The following is a 17896-nucleotide window of genomic DNA, read 5'->3' as shown; positions in this document are numbered from 1 at the left end:
AGTCCTCTTGTTTCAGCTGGTTCATATCTATTAAAAATAAAATTATCTCAAATATTCAGACACCCCTTTGCCAGTGAACATTTTGGTTTGGTGTTCCAATCATTCTATACCTTCCTCCCTGAGAATTATAAAGGGAACCCTGGAAATATAATAACCTGAGATTTTCAAGCAAGCACTGTCTTATTTTCTCTAGATCAGCTAAGGAAACATCCTTTACGCCATAGGTGTATTTAGTGAAAAATTAAGCTACTATACCTGGGGATTTGAAAATCTCAGCTTGTGATTAACATCACTAGTGTAAAATAGTTTTCAAATGTCCATGCAGGAAATTATTGAAGATGGAGAAAGTTCTGAAGTTAATGCTGTGTTAAATGATGAACGATATCAGTCCTTCAAAGTAAGTGATTTGTACAAGTATTTATCAAAAATGGGTTTTCAGTTGATCCTATTATTCTAAGTAATTGTACTGATCAGCTTGGGGTGCCATAACATAAAGCCACAGACTAAGTGACTTAACACGTGATTATTTTTTCACAGTTTTAAAGGCTGGAAGTCTGAATCAAGGTGCTAGTATGACTGGGCTCTGGTTAGGGCTCTCTTCTTGGTTTGCAGACAGCCTCCTTCTCAACATCCCCTCATATGACACACACAAGGAGAGAGCAAATTCTCTGGTCTCTTCTTATAAAGGCACTAATCCCACCAGGAGGACCCCACCCTCATGACCTCATTTCACCTAATTACCTCCCCCAAACCCCATCTCCAGATACCATCATATTGGAGGTTAGGATTTCAACATATGAATTTGGGAGGAAGGGTCACAACTCAGTCTATGGCAGTGATCTAGGAAGCAAATGCCTGAATAAATACGGGTGCTTGAGCTTATTGCCATGCTATGGTGAGATATAAATGACCTTACCTCCCAGAGGTTGTCACTCCTGGATACACTAGGACTGTGAGACAAAACAAACCTGCTCTTAGAGAACCAACCTGTGCTGGAAAGCTCCTCACTGCATCTTGTCTACTCTGAAGCAGGATTTATTACCTCTCAGTGTTCCCTATCTCTGAGTTGCAGTAGGTAGACTTCTACCAGTCCCTTTGGTTCAGAAGTGATGCTCAGGCCTCAAAGGTAGTTGAGGGCAGAAGCCCAGGCTCAAAGTACAGACAGACTGGGTTGAGTCTGGGCTCTGCCGCTTACCAGTTATGTGATGGTGGGGAATTTATGCAACCTACATGTGCATCCCTCATTAAATTGTGAGGGTGAATATGCATGAGTGTGTGTAACAGACCTTTGGCAGAGGAAGGGTGTAGCTATGGATACCTGTTGTCATGCACTGACAGTGCAGGCCATCCTTATTGGTTATACAGAATCCCTGGGTAGTTCCAGAAGCTGCCTCCGACTTCTGCTTCATTTAGTTATACCATATGTCCTGAGATAGAAATGCTTCTGAAAAATTACCATTGCCCCTTGCTTGTCATATTCAGGAGACACTAGGTCAGAGATTTGTTTATGCTTTTTCTTAATTGCTTGACCTTGAAAAGTATCACTTTGTTGTCATAACGACAGTTTTAGAAACTAAAGGCACGTCTTTCCCTTTGTTTCAGCTCTTTACTTCTGTTTTTGGAGTGGGACTGAAGACATCTGAGAAATGGTTCAGGATGGGGTTCAGATCTCTGAGTAAAGTAATGTCGGACAAAACCCTGAAATTCACAAAAATGCAGAAAGCAGGTGAATTGTCTCTCCTAAAGATCTCCCATAATTGCCATGGGCTGGTCAGGTTGTGGTAAAGATCTATCAGCTGTACTTCATACGTCACCTCCAGTCTTGGTGATCTGGTCACTTGCTTGGCCTCTCTTCATGCTATGGGTAAAAGCCCAAGCTTTTGGAATCAGATAGACCTGGATCCAAATCCTGGCTCTCGCACTCTCCAGCTGTGTGATCTTGAGACAGTTACTTAAAATCTTTGAGCCTTCATTACCTCATCTATACATCAGTACGTAAGTAGGGAATAGATCAGATCTTGGAGGCAAAACAATTAGCTTGGCACAGAGCAAATAGGCCCTGCCTGATGGCTGTTGTCATTCCTTTATCCAGATGTCAAAACTGGTTGCAGCATTGATCTGTTCTTACTGAACTGACCCTTCCAGATATTTGGGTCCAAGCTGGGTAAAAGGCATTGGTAAGGAATCCGGGTCAGAAAGTTGACATAGAGAACTGGGGAGTAAATAATATTTGAACAAACTAGAGTTGTTACTTGGCACAAATAGGGATCAGCTTTAGAAACTGTAAAACAACAGGACATTTAGGGGAAATTGTGGAAACCTAGACATGGGGTTTGTCTGCCCAACCAGGACGTGTTAACCTAGAAGAGAGTAGAGAGAGCCATCTGAAAGACTGACAAGGCTTCCAGGAGGTTGAAGATGGCTTGGTTACTTCCATTTATACAGGGTCCTTGTCATTTTTTTTATGACAAAATGTCTGGAACCAAGGTCAAAAAATGTACATCTTTTAAACATTTAATTTTTTAAAAAACATTTATTTTTAATATGCAGTAGAATATAATATTATTGGGATTTGAAAGGAAGTCATAGCCACAGTTCTCAGCACTGTGGCTTCTGAGTTATAAAGAATGAGGAAGTCATCACATTTTTAATAATATTAAAAAAAGAGGATCTTCTACAAGAGAAGGCCAGAAAACAATAACAATGAAAAGAAAACCTGCTATCTTCTGTTGAAGTGATGGAAAGAAACTAGCAGGAGGAGACAAAGAAAGCATTTCTTGGTGATTCACATCAATGCTTATCAAGCATGAACTTTCAGGAATCCAGAATAAGAATATGGGTCTTTTTTCCCTTAGATTCTTTTAGTTCTTATGTGGCATCTTATAAAACTTATTAGCAATCTTTCAGAGGTTAGCAACTTTATGAAAGATGACTAGGGAATTCTATGACTGTGTTGATGTATACTGTACAGTGCTATTAACTGTAGTCACCATGCTGTATGTTAGATTTGCAGAACTTATTCATCCTGTGCCCTTTGACACACAACGATCCATTTTCCCCACCTTCCAGCCCCTAGTAATCACAATTCTACTCTCTGCTTCTAAGAGACATTTTGTATGTGTGTGTGTGCGTGTGTGTGTGTACACGCGCTAAGTCACTTCAGTCATGTCCAACTCTTTGCTACCCTATGGACTGTAGCCTGCTTGTCTTTCAGTCTGGTTTATTTCACTTAGCAAATGCCCTCCAGTTCATCCTTGTTGTTGCAAACGACAAGACTGTCTTCTTTTTTAAGGTTGAAAAACATTCCATTGTAGGCTAATTAGTCAACAGTTAACCATTTCACATACATCAAAACTTCAGGTGGTACACCTTAAATTTATACAGTCTTTGTCAACTATACCTCAATAAAGCTGGAAAAAAGATCAAGAACTGCCTCACAGAGACCTTACAATTAGGAAATGGGCAGCCTCTCATTATTAGAAAGATTCTGGCAGAGTTGGAACACTCCCTCTGGGCATCCTAGAGAAGAGACCAGAGCCTTGTATGGAAGGACCATTAGCTGGCCCTCAGGCTCTACGGATCTCCTCTGCAGCCTGCTCCCCACCCCTCCTATGCTTCATCCCAGTTCTTGGAGATACAGCTCCCATCTCTGTTACTCCTCCACTCTACGCCTTCCTCTGTGGATCTGTGGGAATAAACAAGTCATTAAAACAACTCTTCATCATAACCACTCTGTCGGAGCTCTCATTAATCTGGGATGGTCAGGCAAAGAAGCGATAAACCAGACCACTAGTGATGTTTCCTAACTCTCCTCAGATGCAAATCTGCTCTCTTCCTATTCTTGACTTCAGTTCTTTAATTCATCTATCACCTTCCAACCCCAAATCTTCCCATCCCAAATCTTTGCAGCTTATTGATCAAGAGGGCTGGTTCTTCAGTAGGAAGCCATATTGGAATAGCATGGTTCTAGGATATAATATTGCCTCTTTCTCAGTCAGGAATTTGTAGGAAAATAGGAGCCATTGTTAACATGAAAAATTCACAGCCAAAGGAACACAGATCATCCAGTCTCTGTGGAACAGTTTGAGGTTGATGCCTGTGGCCCCGTTAGCTATGTGTGAGGGCCAAATCCCCTCTGTGAGAGCTGGTCATTTCACATGGGACGTGTCCCTCTCTCCACTCACCTGTCTATGGCCTCTCAGGATTTCTCTATTATGAAGACCTTGTCAGCTGCGTGACCAGGGCCGAAGCAGAGGCGGTTGGCGTGCTGGTTAAAGAGGCCGTGTGGGCATTTCTGCCGGATGCCTTCATCACCATGACGGGAGGATTCCGCAGGTAAATGATGATAAAAGCTGCTTTTGCCTCCCCTTCAGGGCCTCCCCATGCTCAGGAGTTGTGGCATAAAAGGCCTTTGGAGGTCTCTCTCTGCAGCCTCATCTCCTGCAGCTCATGTTTCACTTCAGCAACCCCAAGTGGCTTGTTATTCTCTGCACACGCAGAGCTCTTTTTTTCCTCTGTGACTTTGCTCAGTCCTACCTTTCTGCTTGGATTGGTTTTCCTCAATTTGTCACCTGGCTCACTTCTCCTCATCCTTTAAGCTTCAATTCAGATGCCACCTCCTCCAGAAAGCCTTCCTTGACTTCCTTCTCCCCATGCTGGGTAAGACACCCCTCCTCAGCGCTCCTTGGACAGCTGTCAAGTACTTTGTTTGTATTGCTTCCATGCGTGTTTTCCCCACTAAGTTTTCAGAACTTAGTGCTTGATGAGAGCCAGTGCGTGGTGCCTGGCACAAAATAGGCATGTGAGAAATATTGGTGAACTCAGTGAATGAATAAACAAACTCTTCACAGAGATGTATGCAACTGTTGGATATTGAAGCCTCCATTTCAGAGACTCTTTCCCTCCCACACCCTTTCCATCTCTCCTTGTGGTCCTCTTACATGGGGGCTGTTGGCTGTGGGAGGTGACAGAGAAAGTGAGAACACAGAATCCAAGAAGATGCCTTTGTCTAGCCCATATTTTCAAGAGTCCTATCTTGTATTATGCGAGTATAGTTCTTGGTTTGCTTGTTGTCACACTTGTCTCTGTGTGAGTGTGTGTGCACATGTGGGCATGGAGAAGAAATTATCTTTGTCAGTTTTAACCCACCCATATATAATCATATGGGCCCCCCTGGTGGCTCAGTGGTAAAGAATGCACCTGCCAATGAGGAGACGCCAATCCCCGGGTCGGGAAGATTTCCTAGAGAAGGAAATGGCAACCCACTCCAGTATTCTTGCCTGGGAAATCCCACTGGCAGGCTATAGTCCTTAGGGTCTCAAAGAGACAAACAGGATTCAGCACTAAAAAACAACAATATAATCACACACATACTATGTATGATTTTAAATTTTCTGTGCCATATATTTATTTTGCAAGGAGTAGAGCTGTGTAAACAAGGCTCTTTTGTTTAAAAAGTATGTCATGAGCATTTTGTGTCACAAACCTTAAGTATGTGGCATAGAAACACAGGTGACTTTTAAAAATTGAGAGCTAAAAATCTAATTTATTTCCATCTTATGCTATTTTTTTAAATCAGGGGTAAGAAGATTGGGCATGATGTAGATTTTTTAATTACCAGCCCAGGATCAGTAGAGGATGAAGAGCAACTTTTGCCTAAAGTGATAAACTTATGGGAAAAAAAGGTAAGAAGAAAGATGTTTGGACACTCAGGCATTATAGGAGTACTGCTGAATTTGACACACTAATCGACCTTGTAATTGTGTCGTGAGCATCTAATCCAGTCTTAGTGGTTTACAATAGTTTGCACAGTGCCAGTGACATGCAGTGAGACTTACCTGCTTTGGGTCCTAGAATCCAGGTTATGAACTTGTGTATACGCACGTGTCCTGTTACCAAAAGGGCCGAGGGCAACTCTCTGTGCAGGCCATGCAGATGGCTCAGAGCCCTAAACAATGTGAAGAGCATGTGCTGCGAAGACCTGGGAGGGGTGAGCCAGGGCAGAGCAAACTAAGGGGTGGGAATCAGACTGGGATAAAACCAGTCTAAGAGGTGCCCCTGCTGCCTTGAATAACCACCTTGACTTTGTGCTGAGATGGGAAGAAGGAAGCTGATGAGGGTAGGCTGGGTCCAGCAGAGGTCATGGCTCAGGGCCCCCCACCCACTGAGATCAGACTTGCCACGGGCCACCTATTGCCCAGTGAAGGAAGCTAAGGATGACCCTGTGGCCACAGCCGCCTGCAGGGGCCTGACTCCTGCCCCACTCTAGTGAGAGCTCTGCTTCCCAAGAGGACCAGAGGGCCCTTATCCAAGGACCTACAGGCCTGGGTGGGTTGAGGAGGCTGAGGCTGGTGTTTTCATGGCATAGCTTTATTTTTCCTGAGTGATCTAGCATCTTCTGGGTGTGGACAAAGCTCCCTGATATACCAGAGAGAGAAGACCTCAGATACAGTGAGAATAAGAAACACACAACCCTGGTACTGGGAACACTAGAATAACTAATAAAGACCCAGCTTTGGAACCAGATCCAAATTCAGCCAAGAGCCACCCGCCCTCACCCTCAACCCCCTCCCAACTCCCCCGTCTGTCAGGAGAGTGGATCCAGAGGGCCAGGAGCCCTGAGAGTGAACATCATAGGCTGAGCCAGGGAAAGGCTGAATGGGGAAGCATCAGCTCCACCGAGGCTGGCCCCACTGCTCCGCTCAAGCAGGAAAGCTAAGAAACTCTCGTGGACACATCACTCTGATGCACCCTGTCAGCCATGGCCTGGGTGGAGAGGGGGCTGCCTGGCCTCTCAGCTGGCAAGGATGGACTGATTTGACCTCGGTATAGAGGCCCCACCATCCCCATGCTCTGAGACTGTCCTGACCAAAGGTAGGGTGGGGTTGGGAGATGGGGACAAGGAGCCTCCTTTTCATTGGTCTTTCTTTAGTCACCAGGCAGCCGTTCTGCTGGTCACCAAGCAAAGAGACGGACAGGTGAGGGTGGAGATGGGCATTAAGCATGGGGGGTTTTAGATTTGGGATTGTCCAAGCACAGCCCTGCCACTGACTGGCTATATGACCTGGGACTATGCTCTTAATCTTTCCAAGTTTCTCTTTCCTTATCTGTGAAACGGGGATAGCAAGCTTCTCTCATTAGTCAGAGGATTAACTGAGAGCATTAGATAAGGCCCTTGGCACAGCGCCTGATAAATGCCTATTAAACAGTGGTTTAAACAGTGGCCGGAGTTCGAGCAAGCTCCGGGAGATGGTGAAAGACAGGGAAGCCTGGCGTGCTGCAGTCCATGGGGTCCCAAAGAGGCAGACACGACTGAGCAACTGAACAACAAAACACTGGCTGTTGTTGTGATCTCTCCTGCATAGTCGCATATTGAATTCTGCAGAGGGCCAGGCCTGTGCTGGGTGGAGGGGACCCAGGCGAGAGCACAGGCAGCTGCTCCCCCTCACTCTCTGACAAGCAGGACCTCAGGGAGGAAACCGGGTGGGGCAGTGTGTGTCTCAGCACTACCTGCCTGCCTTCCTGTAGCCCCACAGCTGCCCCTGACACCTCTGCTGTGAATCATGGTGGTTAATTTCCACCTCTGCCTCCCTCCCTGTTCCCAATACCTCCCACCCCTGCCTTTCTTACAAAAATCTGTACTTTCCAGATTAAAAGGATTCTATCTCATGCAGGTGTTACCAACCAGGGCTCTTGGCCTTCCCCAACCCATAGAAATTGATTAAGGCCAAACAAGAAATCTAGGCCAGGCTTTACTGGGGGCCCCGCGGCAGCACAGGGGAGCAGGAAGAAACAACAAATTCCCTTACTTGCTCACTCCCCGAAGCGGGTGTGAGCTTGTTCCTTTTGTGGTGTGAGGGTAGGGTGTGTCCAGGTGGAGCGCAAGGAGGGGTTTAGGTGGCTTGCTAACGCCTTAGGTGGTGGTGTGTGCAAGGGACTTGAGCAGTATCCTCTTTTGCTCTTTAACTCCGGGCTCCTCAAAAGTGGCAGTTGGGTTTTTTTGGTCTCTTTGTATCTTTTGGATCCAGAATTTGCCCAACTGTGCATGCACACAGTTATTTTTAGTCCTATACAGTTTCTTTATATTTTGTTGTTCAAGGAGAGGTATGTCCAGGTGCAAGCATTACAGCAAAGGGTCCCAGGTCCCAGCCTGTCTCACAGGCACACTCGAGCACATACTCACACAACACACACATATGCACAACCAATGTTTTAAAACACCCGAAGAACTAATGAACAGCCAAAGATGTGTATGAGTTTGAGCCTTCCACCAGTTGAAAGACCTCTTGTTGGGAGGAAAAGAGCTTGGAGATACTGATCCTGGGGGGAGGGCACCATCCAGAAAGCTCCACTGGCTGCCAGCAATTCAGCCCAAAGAGGAGAGAGTTGACTGAGTGTGGTCCAGGTTCATGCCTGGTGGGTGGCCCTTCTGTCTATGACCAGCCGAAGTGTGACTACTATGTGGCCATAGTGCACACACAGTTTACAACTTTTAGGAAGCCAGCTTCGTGAATTTTTTTTTAAGGGGGAAGGGTTGTTTTATAAATTTGGCTTCAAGGTGAGACTGGTTGATATTTTAATAGCTTCCTTTTCAAATTTACATAATTTAAATGGCCATGAAAGGCTGCTATACTGACTAATCTTAGTAAGTTTCATTAGAGAGCAGAATTGTGTCTTCCTCCGAGCTGGTTATCAGATCCGTTTAGGGCAACAGTTACCTCCTGCACCAGAGGCTCTTCCTGACATTAGTGTTCTGCCCTACACATGGGGTTGATTCTTCCTCTCACCTTTTCTGGGAGAGGCCCTGAGGGCAGAGTGCTCCCTCTGCTGAGATCCACAAAAGGATAAGCACCCCCTCCTCCAAGTGTTGAGTCCAGTTGAAACAATGTCTCTTGGGGTTGGGGATGGATTGCAGAAGAAAGGTGAATGTGTCTAATAATAACAGTAAAGGGAACCAGACCTGCTCCAAGTGTGGTCCCTGGATCAAAAGCATCAGCAACACCTGGGAACTTACTGGAAATGCACCAATCCCTCCCCACCCCACCCCCGTGTGTGCTAAGTTGCGTTAGTCTCTCCAACTCTTTGCGACCCCATGGACTGTAACCCACCAGGCTCCTCGGTACATAGGGATTCTCCAGGCAAGAATACTGGAGTGGGTTGCCATGCCCTTTTCCAGCGGATCTTCCCAACCCAGGGATCAAACTTGCTCTCTTTATGTGTCCTGCACTGGTAGGTGGGTTCTTTACCAATAGCACCACGTGGGAAGTTCCCCCACCCCCACTGCCCATGAATCACTCTGGGGACAGGGCCTCCAAAACTGTGCTGAAACAAACCTTTCAAATGCTCCTGATGATAATATTTGAGAACATCAGACCTAAAGAACCCAAGAACAAATCCTACATCCTAATAGCCTGATTAGATTGTTTTTTAAGGCTATTTGTTCTTTTAGTTGCAACTCAGATTTAGCAGTTAATTGCATATTTCTGCTTCTCCTTACTCCACATCGGCCCTGTGAGGTGAGGAATTCCCACGGAGCAGATAAATTGGAGGACGGCAGATTGCTGGGTGCGACCTTCTGATTAGGCAATGTTTGGTGATGTGCCACTAATTTTGTCCTTGTCTCCAAGGCAGGCAGAGTAACAATCCCAAAGTGCTTGCTAGAAAGAGTGAGTCATCAGGCTGCAAAGCAGGCTGATTCTCCAGCCACAATCCTTTGGGCCCAAGTCGACCTAGTATGGTCGATTAGGATAATATGGAGGGACACTAAATCAAAACAACTGCATATAATGGCTCGGCTTTTTGTTCAAGGTTGGTTTGTACTTATGGGAGTGAGGCAAGTTTCTGAGCACTGTCTGTGATCAGATGTTCAGGGAGCAGATCCTCTGGTGGCTTTGCATGAAATGGCCTTGGCATGGCCCCTCTAATCATTAAATTCCTCTGCTGCAGAAGGAGGGTAATGCACCCACTCCTTGCCTTCCTCTGCTAGAGTCACCAGGTGGGCTCACAATGCAAGGACAGATGTACCCATATTCTCAAATGTGCAAAGCTTTCTTTAAAAGCATTCACTAAGAGCCCAATATAAAGTCTCTGACCCTCTGCATCAGGGACTCTTCCTGATGTCTTTCTGTTTATTTTCAGGGATTACTTTTATATTATGACCTCGTGGAGTCAACATTTGAAAAGTTCAAGCTGCCAAGCAGGCAGGTGGATACTTTAGATCATTTTCAAAAATGCTTTCTGATTTTAAAATTGCACCATCAGAGAGTGGACAGTGGTAAGTCCAACCAGCAGGAAGGAAAGACCTGGAAGGCCATCCGTGTGGACCTGGTCATGTGCCCTTATGAGAACCGTGCCTTTGCCCTGCTAGGCTGGACTGGCTCCCGGGTAAGTGCTGCCTTCATCCCTGGGATGGCCTTAGCTTTCCGTAAGAGGTAGACTAGGTCTCCCTGGGGCCAGGGGAGAGACAATGGCGGGGGAGGGGTGGCGGGAGGATGGACAGGGAAGGGGGAGATGGTGGACAGGAGAGAAGAAAGTGCCCAGAAATCTCTGAATCAGGGCATTCCACTTTCACACGGTCAACTGAGACAGATGCCTTTAGAATAGGTATTTATAAAATGTGATCCCCTGACCAGCAGCATCAGCCTTACCTCCTTACCTGGTTAGACCTGTGAACGCTCCACCCCACGCCAGACCTACTGAATCAGGAACTCTGGGGGTGGAGCCCAGCAATTTGTGTTTGAAAGAACCCTGCAGGTATGAGAACCACTGAAGCAGAGAAAGCAGCCTGGTGGCCAAGGGCACAGGTTTGGCTCATCCTAGACCTGGTCACGAGCCCCTGCTCTGCCTCTGACCAGCTAGGTGATCTTCGTCAAGTTCCCCATGGCCTTTAAGACTCAGTTTTCCATCAGGAAAGTTAGGGCAAAGACAACGCTACCCCCCTGGGTTGCAGGGATCCAGTGGGATGAAGCTGGCAATGCCCCTAACACCACGCCGGGCATGGGACCAGTGCTGGCCAAGCGGCAGTCCCCATCTCCCACCATGTGATATTCACAGACATGGTACCCGTGGTCTGTTCCATTAGCTTGTCCTCCACCCTCCTACCAACACCCCACTCTGTTTTCCCATGTAGCTAGTAGCTGCTTTGAGTGGCACATATCATTAGAGGATTTTGTATGATAAATGACATAGAAATTAATTGTCCTTAACCTTGAATTAAATGTCAAGTGTGTTTGCTTTGGGCTGGAATTATTTCAGCGCACAATCTCAGCACTAGAACGTCTTACCCTAATCAAAAATGTTGGCTGACATCTTTCATTCATAAAAAGCAGGAAAGCTGATGAAACAATACATTATAAATGCAGCTTGGGAAATTTAATTTTGCCTTTTTACCCAAAGATTTCAGGGTCTGGGAAATGTCCTCAAGCCAATTAATCTGTTAATCTCACCTCAGTTTGGGTTCATTAACTTACCAGGTTGTCTTCGTCTACTAAGCTGAACAAAGCTTCCTTCACACCTTTGTGCACTAAAGATTTCCAGAGCAGAATACATCCACAGGGATACATTAAGCTGAGATTTTTCTAGAGCCATCCATGCGATTTCTGGACTGGGTCCAGAGTTCATTAGTTTGTTTTCTTTTTTTTTTGGAAGCTTCTGTTTTCCTCTGAATCTTATTTCTTCAAACTCGAACTGTTTGTCAGCATGGCTTTATTGGCTGAGGTTCCTTTAAGAGTATTGTCCATGTTTGTGTCAGATGCTAAGAGGAGGCACACTCTGCTTTGGAAACACATGGACAATGGTGACCAGGTGCCCAGGTTAACCCAGCCCGGATGGCTCCCTTTCACCAACTTTAAAAAGCATCTCCTCCTTAAAACACCTTACTGCCATTTCCCAGAAAATTGTCAGAAGAAACATGCATATTTACAAAGCTACACATGTGAATGGCGCCCTCTAGAGTTTTGCAGTGCACAACTTGGACAACTGTATGCCCCAGCAGTGGGCTAATCTCTGAAGTCTGTTGTGACCAGCGAATGATACAGCCAGACTTAGTGCCACTGCCCTTCTTTACCTGAAACAAAAGACAACATCCTTACCCTGCCTATTTCACAGGATTGTTGAGAGAAACTAAAGAGCTTGTAAAACAGAAGGCAGAAACATCCAGGGTAAAGAGTTTGGGATTCAGGAGTCTGAATCCTAGCTCTATCATTGGCTGTGTGGCCTTGGGTAAATTGCTGAGGCTCTCTGGGATTCCTTTCTTCATTTGAAAAATGGGGCTAATAACAGTACCAACCTCGTGGGATTGTCATGAGAACTGAATGAGACAGTGCCTTCATCTTAACACAATTCTGAGGCTAATTGTATATGTAATACTGTTCTTTTAGAGACAATGTTAGACTCTTTTAGAAGCTGTTAAGTACTAGTGATAATAGAGCAAATCAGAAATTAATATAAAGCAAGAAATCAGCCCAGTGCCCAGCACAGGGTAAGCACTCTGTAAACATTAACTAGGATGTCATTGCCTGGATTATAGCCATGGCCGTTCTAACTGGTCGCTTGCCCCCTGAGTGATCCTGTCATCATAAGGCAGATTATCACTCCCCTGCTCAAAACCTGGCAGGGGTTGCCTATGCAACTCAGAGTAAAAGCCTTCCGGTGGTCACAAGGCCCTGCGTGGTCTTCCCACCCCCTCATCTCTCTGGACTCCTCCCACTGCTCTCTCCCTACCCTGGCCAGGCTCACCCCTCCCTAAGGCCTATGTTCTAGCTGTTCCCTCTGCATGGAGTGCTCCTTCCTGAGTCCACCTGGCTGACTCCTTCACCATGGCAAGTCCCTCCTCAGATCCTGTCTCCTTCATGAGGCCTGCCCTGTACCCAGCATTACCTGTTAGCATATCGTGTACTTTCAGTCAGTTCAGTCACTCAGTCATGTCCGACTCTTTGTGACTCCATGAACTGCAGCACACCAGGCTTCCTTGTCCATCACCAACTCCCAGAGCTTGCTCAAACTCATGTCCATCGTGTACTTTACTTATGCTGTTACTGTGTCTTATCTGTGTCCCCTGCTTGAATCCAAGCCCCACCAAGGCAGACATCATTGTTTTCTTCACTGTTATATTCCAAGCACCCAGAACACACTTGGCATACAGTAGGTGCTCAATAATTGTTGATTTAATCAATATTATTACCCTCCAAATGGAAGACATCATGATAATTCCTAACAACCCATGCAAAAATGCTTCAAGGGGTTTGGCAGAGGAGTCCAGGAATAGATCTCTCAGCACACAGAACTGAGGAGCCAGGGGCAGCCTTTCACTGCTCCAGTTACCCCATCCTCTCCAGCCTTCCCATGCCCAGTGTGAACAGCCATTGCTCTAAGTGCTGGGGGGACTTGAAGCCTCGGGCTGTGGAAGCCATGTGCTAAACAACACCCTCATACTTTCACAGACCAGCAGCTACTACACCCAGAATCTGCTTCACCCTGACTCTTCCACAGCTCTAGCTGCCCTTCCACTGCCTTATAAAAGACTTCGGGTTGGAAAGTCTGTCTTCACACATCCAGGTCAGGAAGGGCAGGTCCCAGTCTTCACCAGCTTTCCCATACTCACCACTTCAGTTCAGTTCAGTCGCTCAGTCTGTCTGACTATTTGAGACCCCAAGGACTGCAGCACGCCAGGCCTCCCTGTCCATCACCAACTCCTGGAATTTACTCAAACTCATGTCCATTGAGTTGATGATGCCATCCAACCATCTCATCCTCTGTCGTCACCTTCTCCTCCTGCCTTCAATATTTTCCATCATCAGGGTCTTTTCAAATGAGTCAGTTCTTCGCATCAAGTGAACAAAGTATTGGAGCTTCAGCTTCAGCATCAGTCCTTCCAATGAACATTCAGGACTGATTTTCTTTAGGATGGACTGGTTGGATCTCCTTGCTGTCCAAGGGACTCTCAAGAGTCTTCTCCAACACCACAGTTCAAAAGCATCAATTCTTCGGTGCTCAACTTTCTTTATAGTCCAACTCTCACACACATACATGACTACTGGAAAAACCATAGCTTTGACTAGACAGACCTTTGTTGGCAAAGTAATGTCTCTGCTTTTAAATATGCTATCTAGGTTGGTCATAACTTTGCTTCCAAGGAGTAAGTGTCTTAATTTCATGGCTGCAGTCACCATCTGCAGTGATTTTGGAGTCCAGAAAAATAAAGTCTGTCACTATTTCCCCACCTATTTCCCATGAAGTGATGGGACCAGATGCCACGATCTTAGTTTTCTGCATGTTGAGTTTTAAGCCAAATTTTTCACTCTCTTATTTCACTTTAGTGCAATTATTCCATGTTGTTGTTGTTCAGTTGCCCAGTCATGTCTGACTCTTTGAGACCCAATGGATTGTAGCACACCAGTCCTCCATGTCCCTCACCATCTCCCTAAGTTTGCCCAAGTTCATGTTCAGTGATTCCAAGTTTTCTCCCTAATCCTACATGGAAAGGACATTTCTAGATCTGTGCTTCTCTCAGGAAAATTAATGTCAACAACATCTTCATTCACTGTCCTTCTTTTCCCAAGGTTTTCCTTTCGTCCATCTAAGGCTTCAAATTTTTCTCCCTGGAGCCTCAGAGCCCATGCTGATCATAGGAGATGCTACTCTGAAGCAGCTGGCCCAGGCCATCAGTTTTATAGAAGTTCACATGAGAGAATGTTACAGCCAGAGGAGACCTTACTCACACACTTCCTCCACTCTCCTATTTGACCAACCAAGATTCAGAGAGGTTGGGTGACTTGCCGAGAGATACAGAGCCAGATAGGGACAAAATCCAGGCTGGAACCTGGTCTCCTAACTCCTCATCCTCTTTTATAATAGTTGTATTCCAAATAGAAAACAACACCAAACTATTATTTATCTAGCATTTAGTCTGGACCAGGAATTATTCTGGACACAATCCTCACAATACCTGTTTATTCACTGAGCATTTACTGTACATCATCTGTGTGCCAGGAACCATTAGGAGGGAATATGGTTATGAACGGAACAAATCAGGTTCCTGTTTTCATGGAGCTTACAATCTAATGCGTACGTGTGAGCATGGAGTTTTGTCATGGTGGACTGTTGCCCTGGGGGAGAAAATTCACTTGGAGAATGTTTAGTGGAGATAGGTATTTCATTGTTGTTGTTGTTTAGTTGTTAAGTTGTGTCCGACTCTTTTAGGACCCCATGGACTGTGGCCTGCCAGGCTCCTCTCTCCATGGGGTTTTCCAGGCAAGAATACTGGAGTGGGTTGCCATTTCCTTCTCCAGGGGATCTTTCCAACCTAGGGATCGAACCCACATTTCCTGCATTGGCAGGGGTATTCTTTACCATTGAGCCATCAGGGAAGCCCTAGATGTTTCATTATAGGGATTTAAATATCTTTAGACACATAATACTGAAGACATTCTAGACTTGATAGTGATTTATTTTAATGATCTCTTTCTTATCCAGCAGTTTGAGAGAGACATCCGGCGCTATGCCACACACGAGCGGAAGATGATGCTGGATAACCACGCTTTATATGACAAGACCAAGGTAGCGAGCGCTGTCTCCCTGAGATGGGCCACTTTGATCCTCATCCCAAAGTCTGGTTCCCTGAGCGCTTTTCCTGAACTGATTCTAGTGTCCAGGTTCAGCTTCCTTTGCCCCAAGGGCCCCTTCCTTCAGATCACAGCTGAGGGCAGCTGGAAAGATCCTGACAGGAGCACAACCCCCACAAAGCCCAGAATGCACCTCGGAGGCTTTGAGCTCAATGATGCTGAGCTAGCTGGGTCTCCAGACCAGGCCAGCAATGAATTTGAATTGAGCTTGGTATATCCTTGGTGTTTGCAATGTGTAACTCCAAAGAAAACCAAAGATCCCCCCAAATCACAAATGTTACTCAAGTATCCCTCAAATGCAGTGGGAAGTAGAATTCTGAGTGACCACATGGGTCATTAATGAGAGTCAACTGCAAGAAGGAGAGCAACAGAGCTATCCTGAGAGGTAGATGAGTGGTTAGCTAGACTCATACACCACAGAGACTCAGTTGGTATGCTAGTCCTACAGTGGTCATGATCCAAATGCTGCTTGAGCAAAATGATTGCTGCATGAATTACGAAGAGTTATTATAAATATTCAACTGTACTTACAGTGATCAAGGATACTAAAGGAAGCTCTGAGTAGGAAGAAGATACAAAATAAGTAGAAGTAATGGTTTTTATTCTCTAGGAGCTTAGTCTAAATGAAGTGTATTTAGTGAGAGTCTGTCTCACAAAAAATCAGAAACCCAATACAAAATGGCAGTGGCAAAAAAAAAAATAAAATTTGACTTATGTACTGTGGCATCTGGGGTAACATGGACTTCAGGTGTGGCTGTATCCAGATGCTCATGCAATTTCCCCTCAGTGTTGGTGTCACTCTCAGGCAGGGTTTTCCCACGAATCCTATCCTTCTAGATTAGCTATGCCAACAGAAAAGAACTTTTTTCCAAATAGTTCCAGCAAGCCCTAGCTAATGCTCACAGGTCAGACCTGGGCCATGTAGCCATCCTTGAACCCTTTCCCATGGCTCTGATTGATGAGGCTTGTGTCATGTGCCCCTCCTTGGAGGTGACCCTCAGAGACTGAGAATAGGGAAGTGTGGTTTCCCAAAGAGAAAATCAAGTTGCTGCTGTCATAAGAGAGGGCTGTGGATGCTGGCAAGAAAGCCTCAATTATGTAGCATGTGAGTGGAGGCAGCTTCACCTAACATGATCTAGGAAACTTACAAACTGACACATAACAAATAGTTCAAAGTAAGTGAGTGCCTCCTATGTGCCCAACACTGTGCTACAGACAAGAAGGACTGGAGGGCAAGTGCTGCTTGATGTAACAGATCATGGGGTTGGCAGCCTGGTGGGAGTCGGGCAGGGTGGAAGGCCAGGAGGAATATCTGACCTGTACAAGCATCCCATAATTGCTGCTCCTCTTTACCGATGGCAGCAGTACATAATACTGGCTGCATGTGAGAATTTCCCAGACCCTTTAGATAGATGGATGACAAGACCTCTCCGGATCTCTGATTTCGTTGGACTGGGTTACAGCTCAGTTTTCAACATTCTTTTAAAAGTCTCCTTCAGCTGGTTCTAGTGAACACTACAGACCAATAAGCAAAGTATCAAATGCCTCTAGTTGAATATATAAGGCTGTCATAATTTTACCTTAATTTATTAAGTTTTTTGTGGGTGGGAAAATATAAAAATTACAGAAGTCAGGTAAGATGAATTTTTACCCTCAGAAGCAGGGAAATGTGTTTTGGCAGTAATTCATTCTGACAAGACAATTTTACAAGTAACATTTTTACTATGTCAGCTCGGAGATACTTAACAAAATATCTTAGTGTACATATGTCTTGTTATGCTTTCAGAGGATATTTCTCAAAGCGGAAAGTGAAGAAGAAATCTTTGCACATCTGGGATTGGACTACCTTGAACCATGGGAAAGAAATGCTTAGGAGAAAGTTGTCAATTTTTTTTTCTGTTTTTTTTCATGTTAGACAAATTATGCTTCATATTATAATGAAAGATGCCTTAATCAAGTTTGGGATTCTTTACATTTTACCAAGATGTAGATTGCTTCTAGAAATAAGTAGTTTTGGAAGTGTGATCGGGCACCACCGGGCTTATGCTCTAGTAGGCCATTTGTAAGACTGTTGCATAGAGCTCACAATGCATTTTCCATAGAAATGGTGTTGTAATTGGTGACTCATTTCCAGGGGAAGTTCATCAAAGCCCACTTTGCCCACAGTGTAGCTGAAATACTGTATATTTCCAATAAAAAGGGGAAAAAACAAGATGGTCGAGTGTTTTTTATTCACTCACATATTTTAAAATATTCTTAAGCAAAAATGTAACAAA

At 45.2% G+C, this 17896-nt stretch overlaps 1 protein-coding gene across 2 annotated transcripts in view; it reads left to right on the top strand.

Moving 5' to 3' along the window:
* DNTT (DNA nucleotidylexotransferase) overlaps positions 1-17577 on the top strand; it is a 31931-nt gene extending 14354 nt beyond the window's left edge. Inside the window, exons 5-11 of one of the 2 annotated variants that reach the window (XM_081569475.1) lie at positions 326-397; positions 1603-1726; positions 4203-4335; positions 5579-5684; positions 10138-10383; positions 15472-15555; positions 17407-17577. In XM_081569475.1, the coding sequence (XP_081425601.1) occupies positions 326-397; positions 1603-1726; positions 4203-4335; positions 5579-5684; positions 10138-10383; positions 15472-15555; positions 17407-17493 (852 nt within the window). In that variant the 3' untranslated portion in view covers positions 17494-17577. The remainder of the gene's footprint in view (positions 1-325; positions 398-1602; positions 1727-4202; positions 4336-5578; positions 5685-10137; positions 10384-15471; positions 15556-17406) is intronic. The other variant, XM_081569476.1, reaches the window with a different exon arrangement.
* The last annotated feature ends 319 nt before the right edge of the window (positions 17578-17896 follow it).

This window comes from Giraffa tippelskirchi, chromosome 2 (genome assembly GCF_054371585.1).
Source record: "Giraffa tippelskirchi isolate mGirTip1 chromosome 2, T2T-mGirTip1v1.2.pri, whole genome shotgun sequence".
In the NCBI taxonomy this organism is placed as follows: Eukaryota; Metazoa; Chordata; class Mammalia; order Artiodactyla; family Giraffidae; genus Giraffa; species Giraffa tippelskirchi.
Note: the sequence above shows the minus strand (reverse complement) of the source record. Positions and strands in the feature narration are given on the sequence as shown.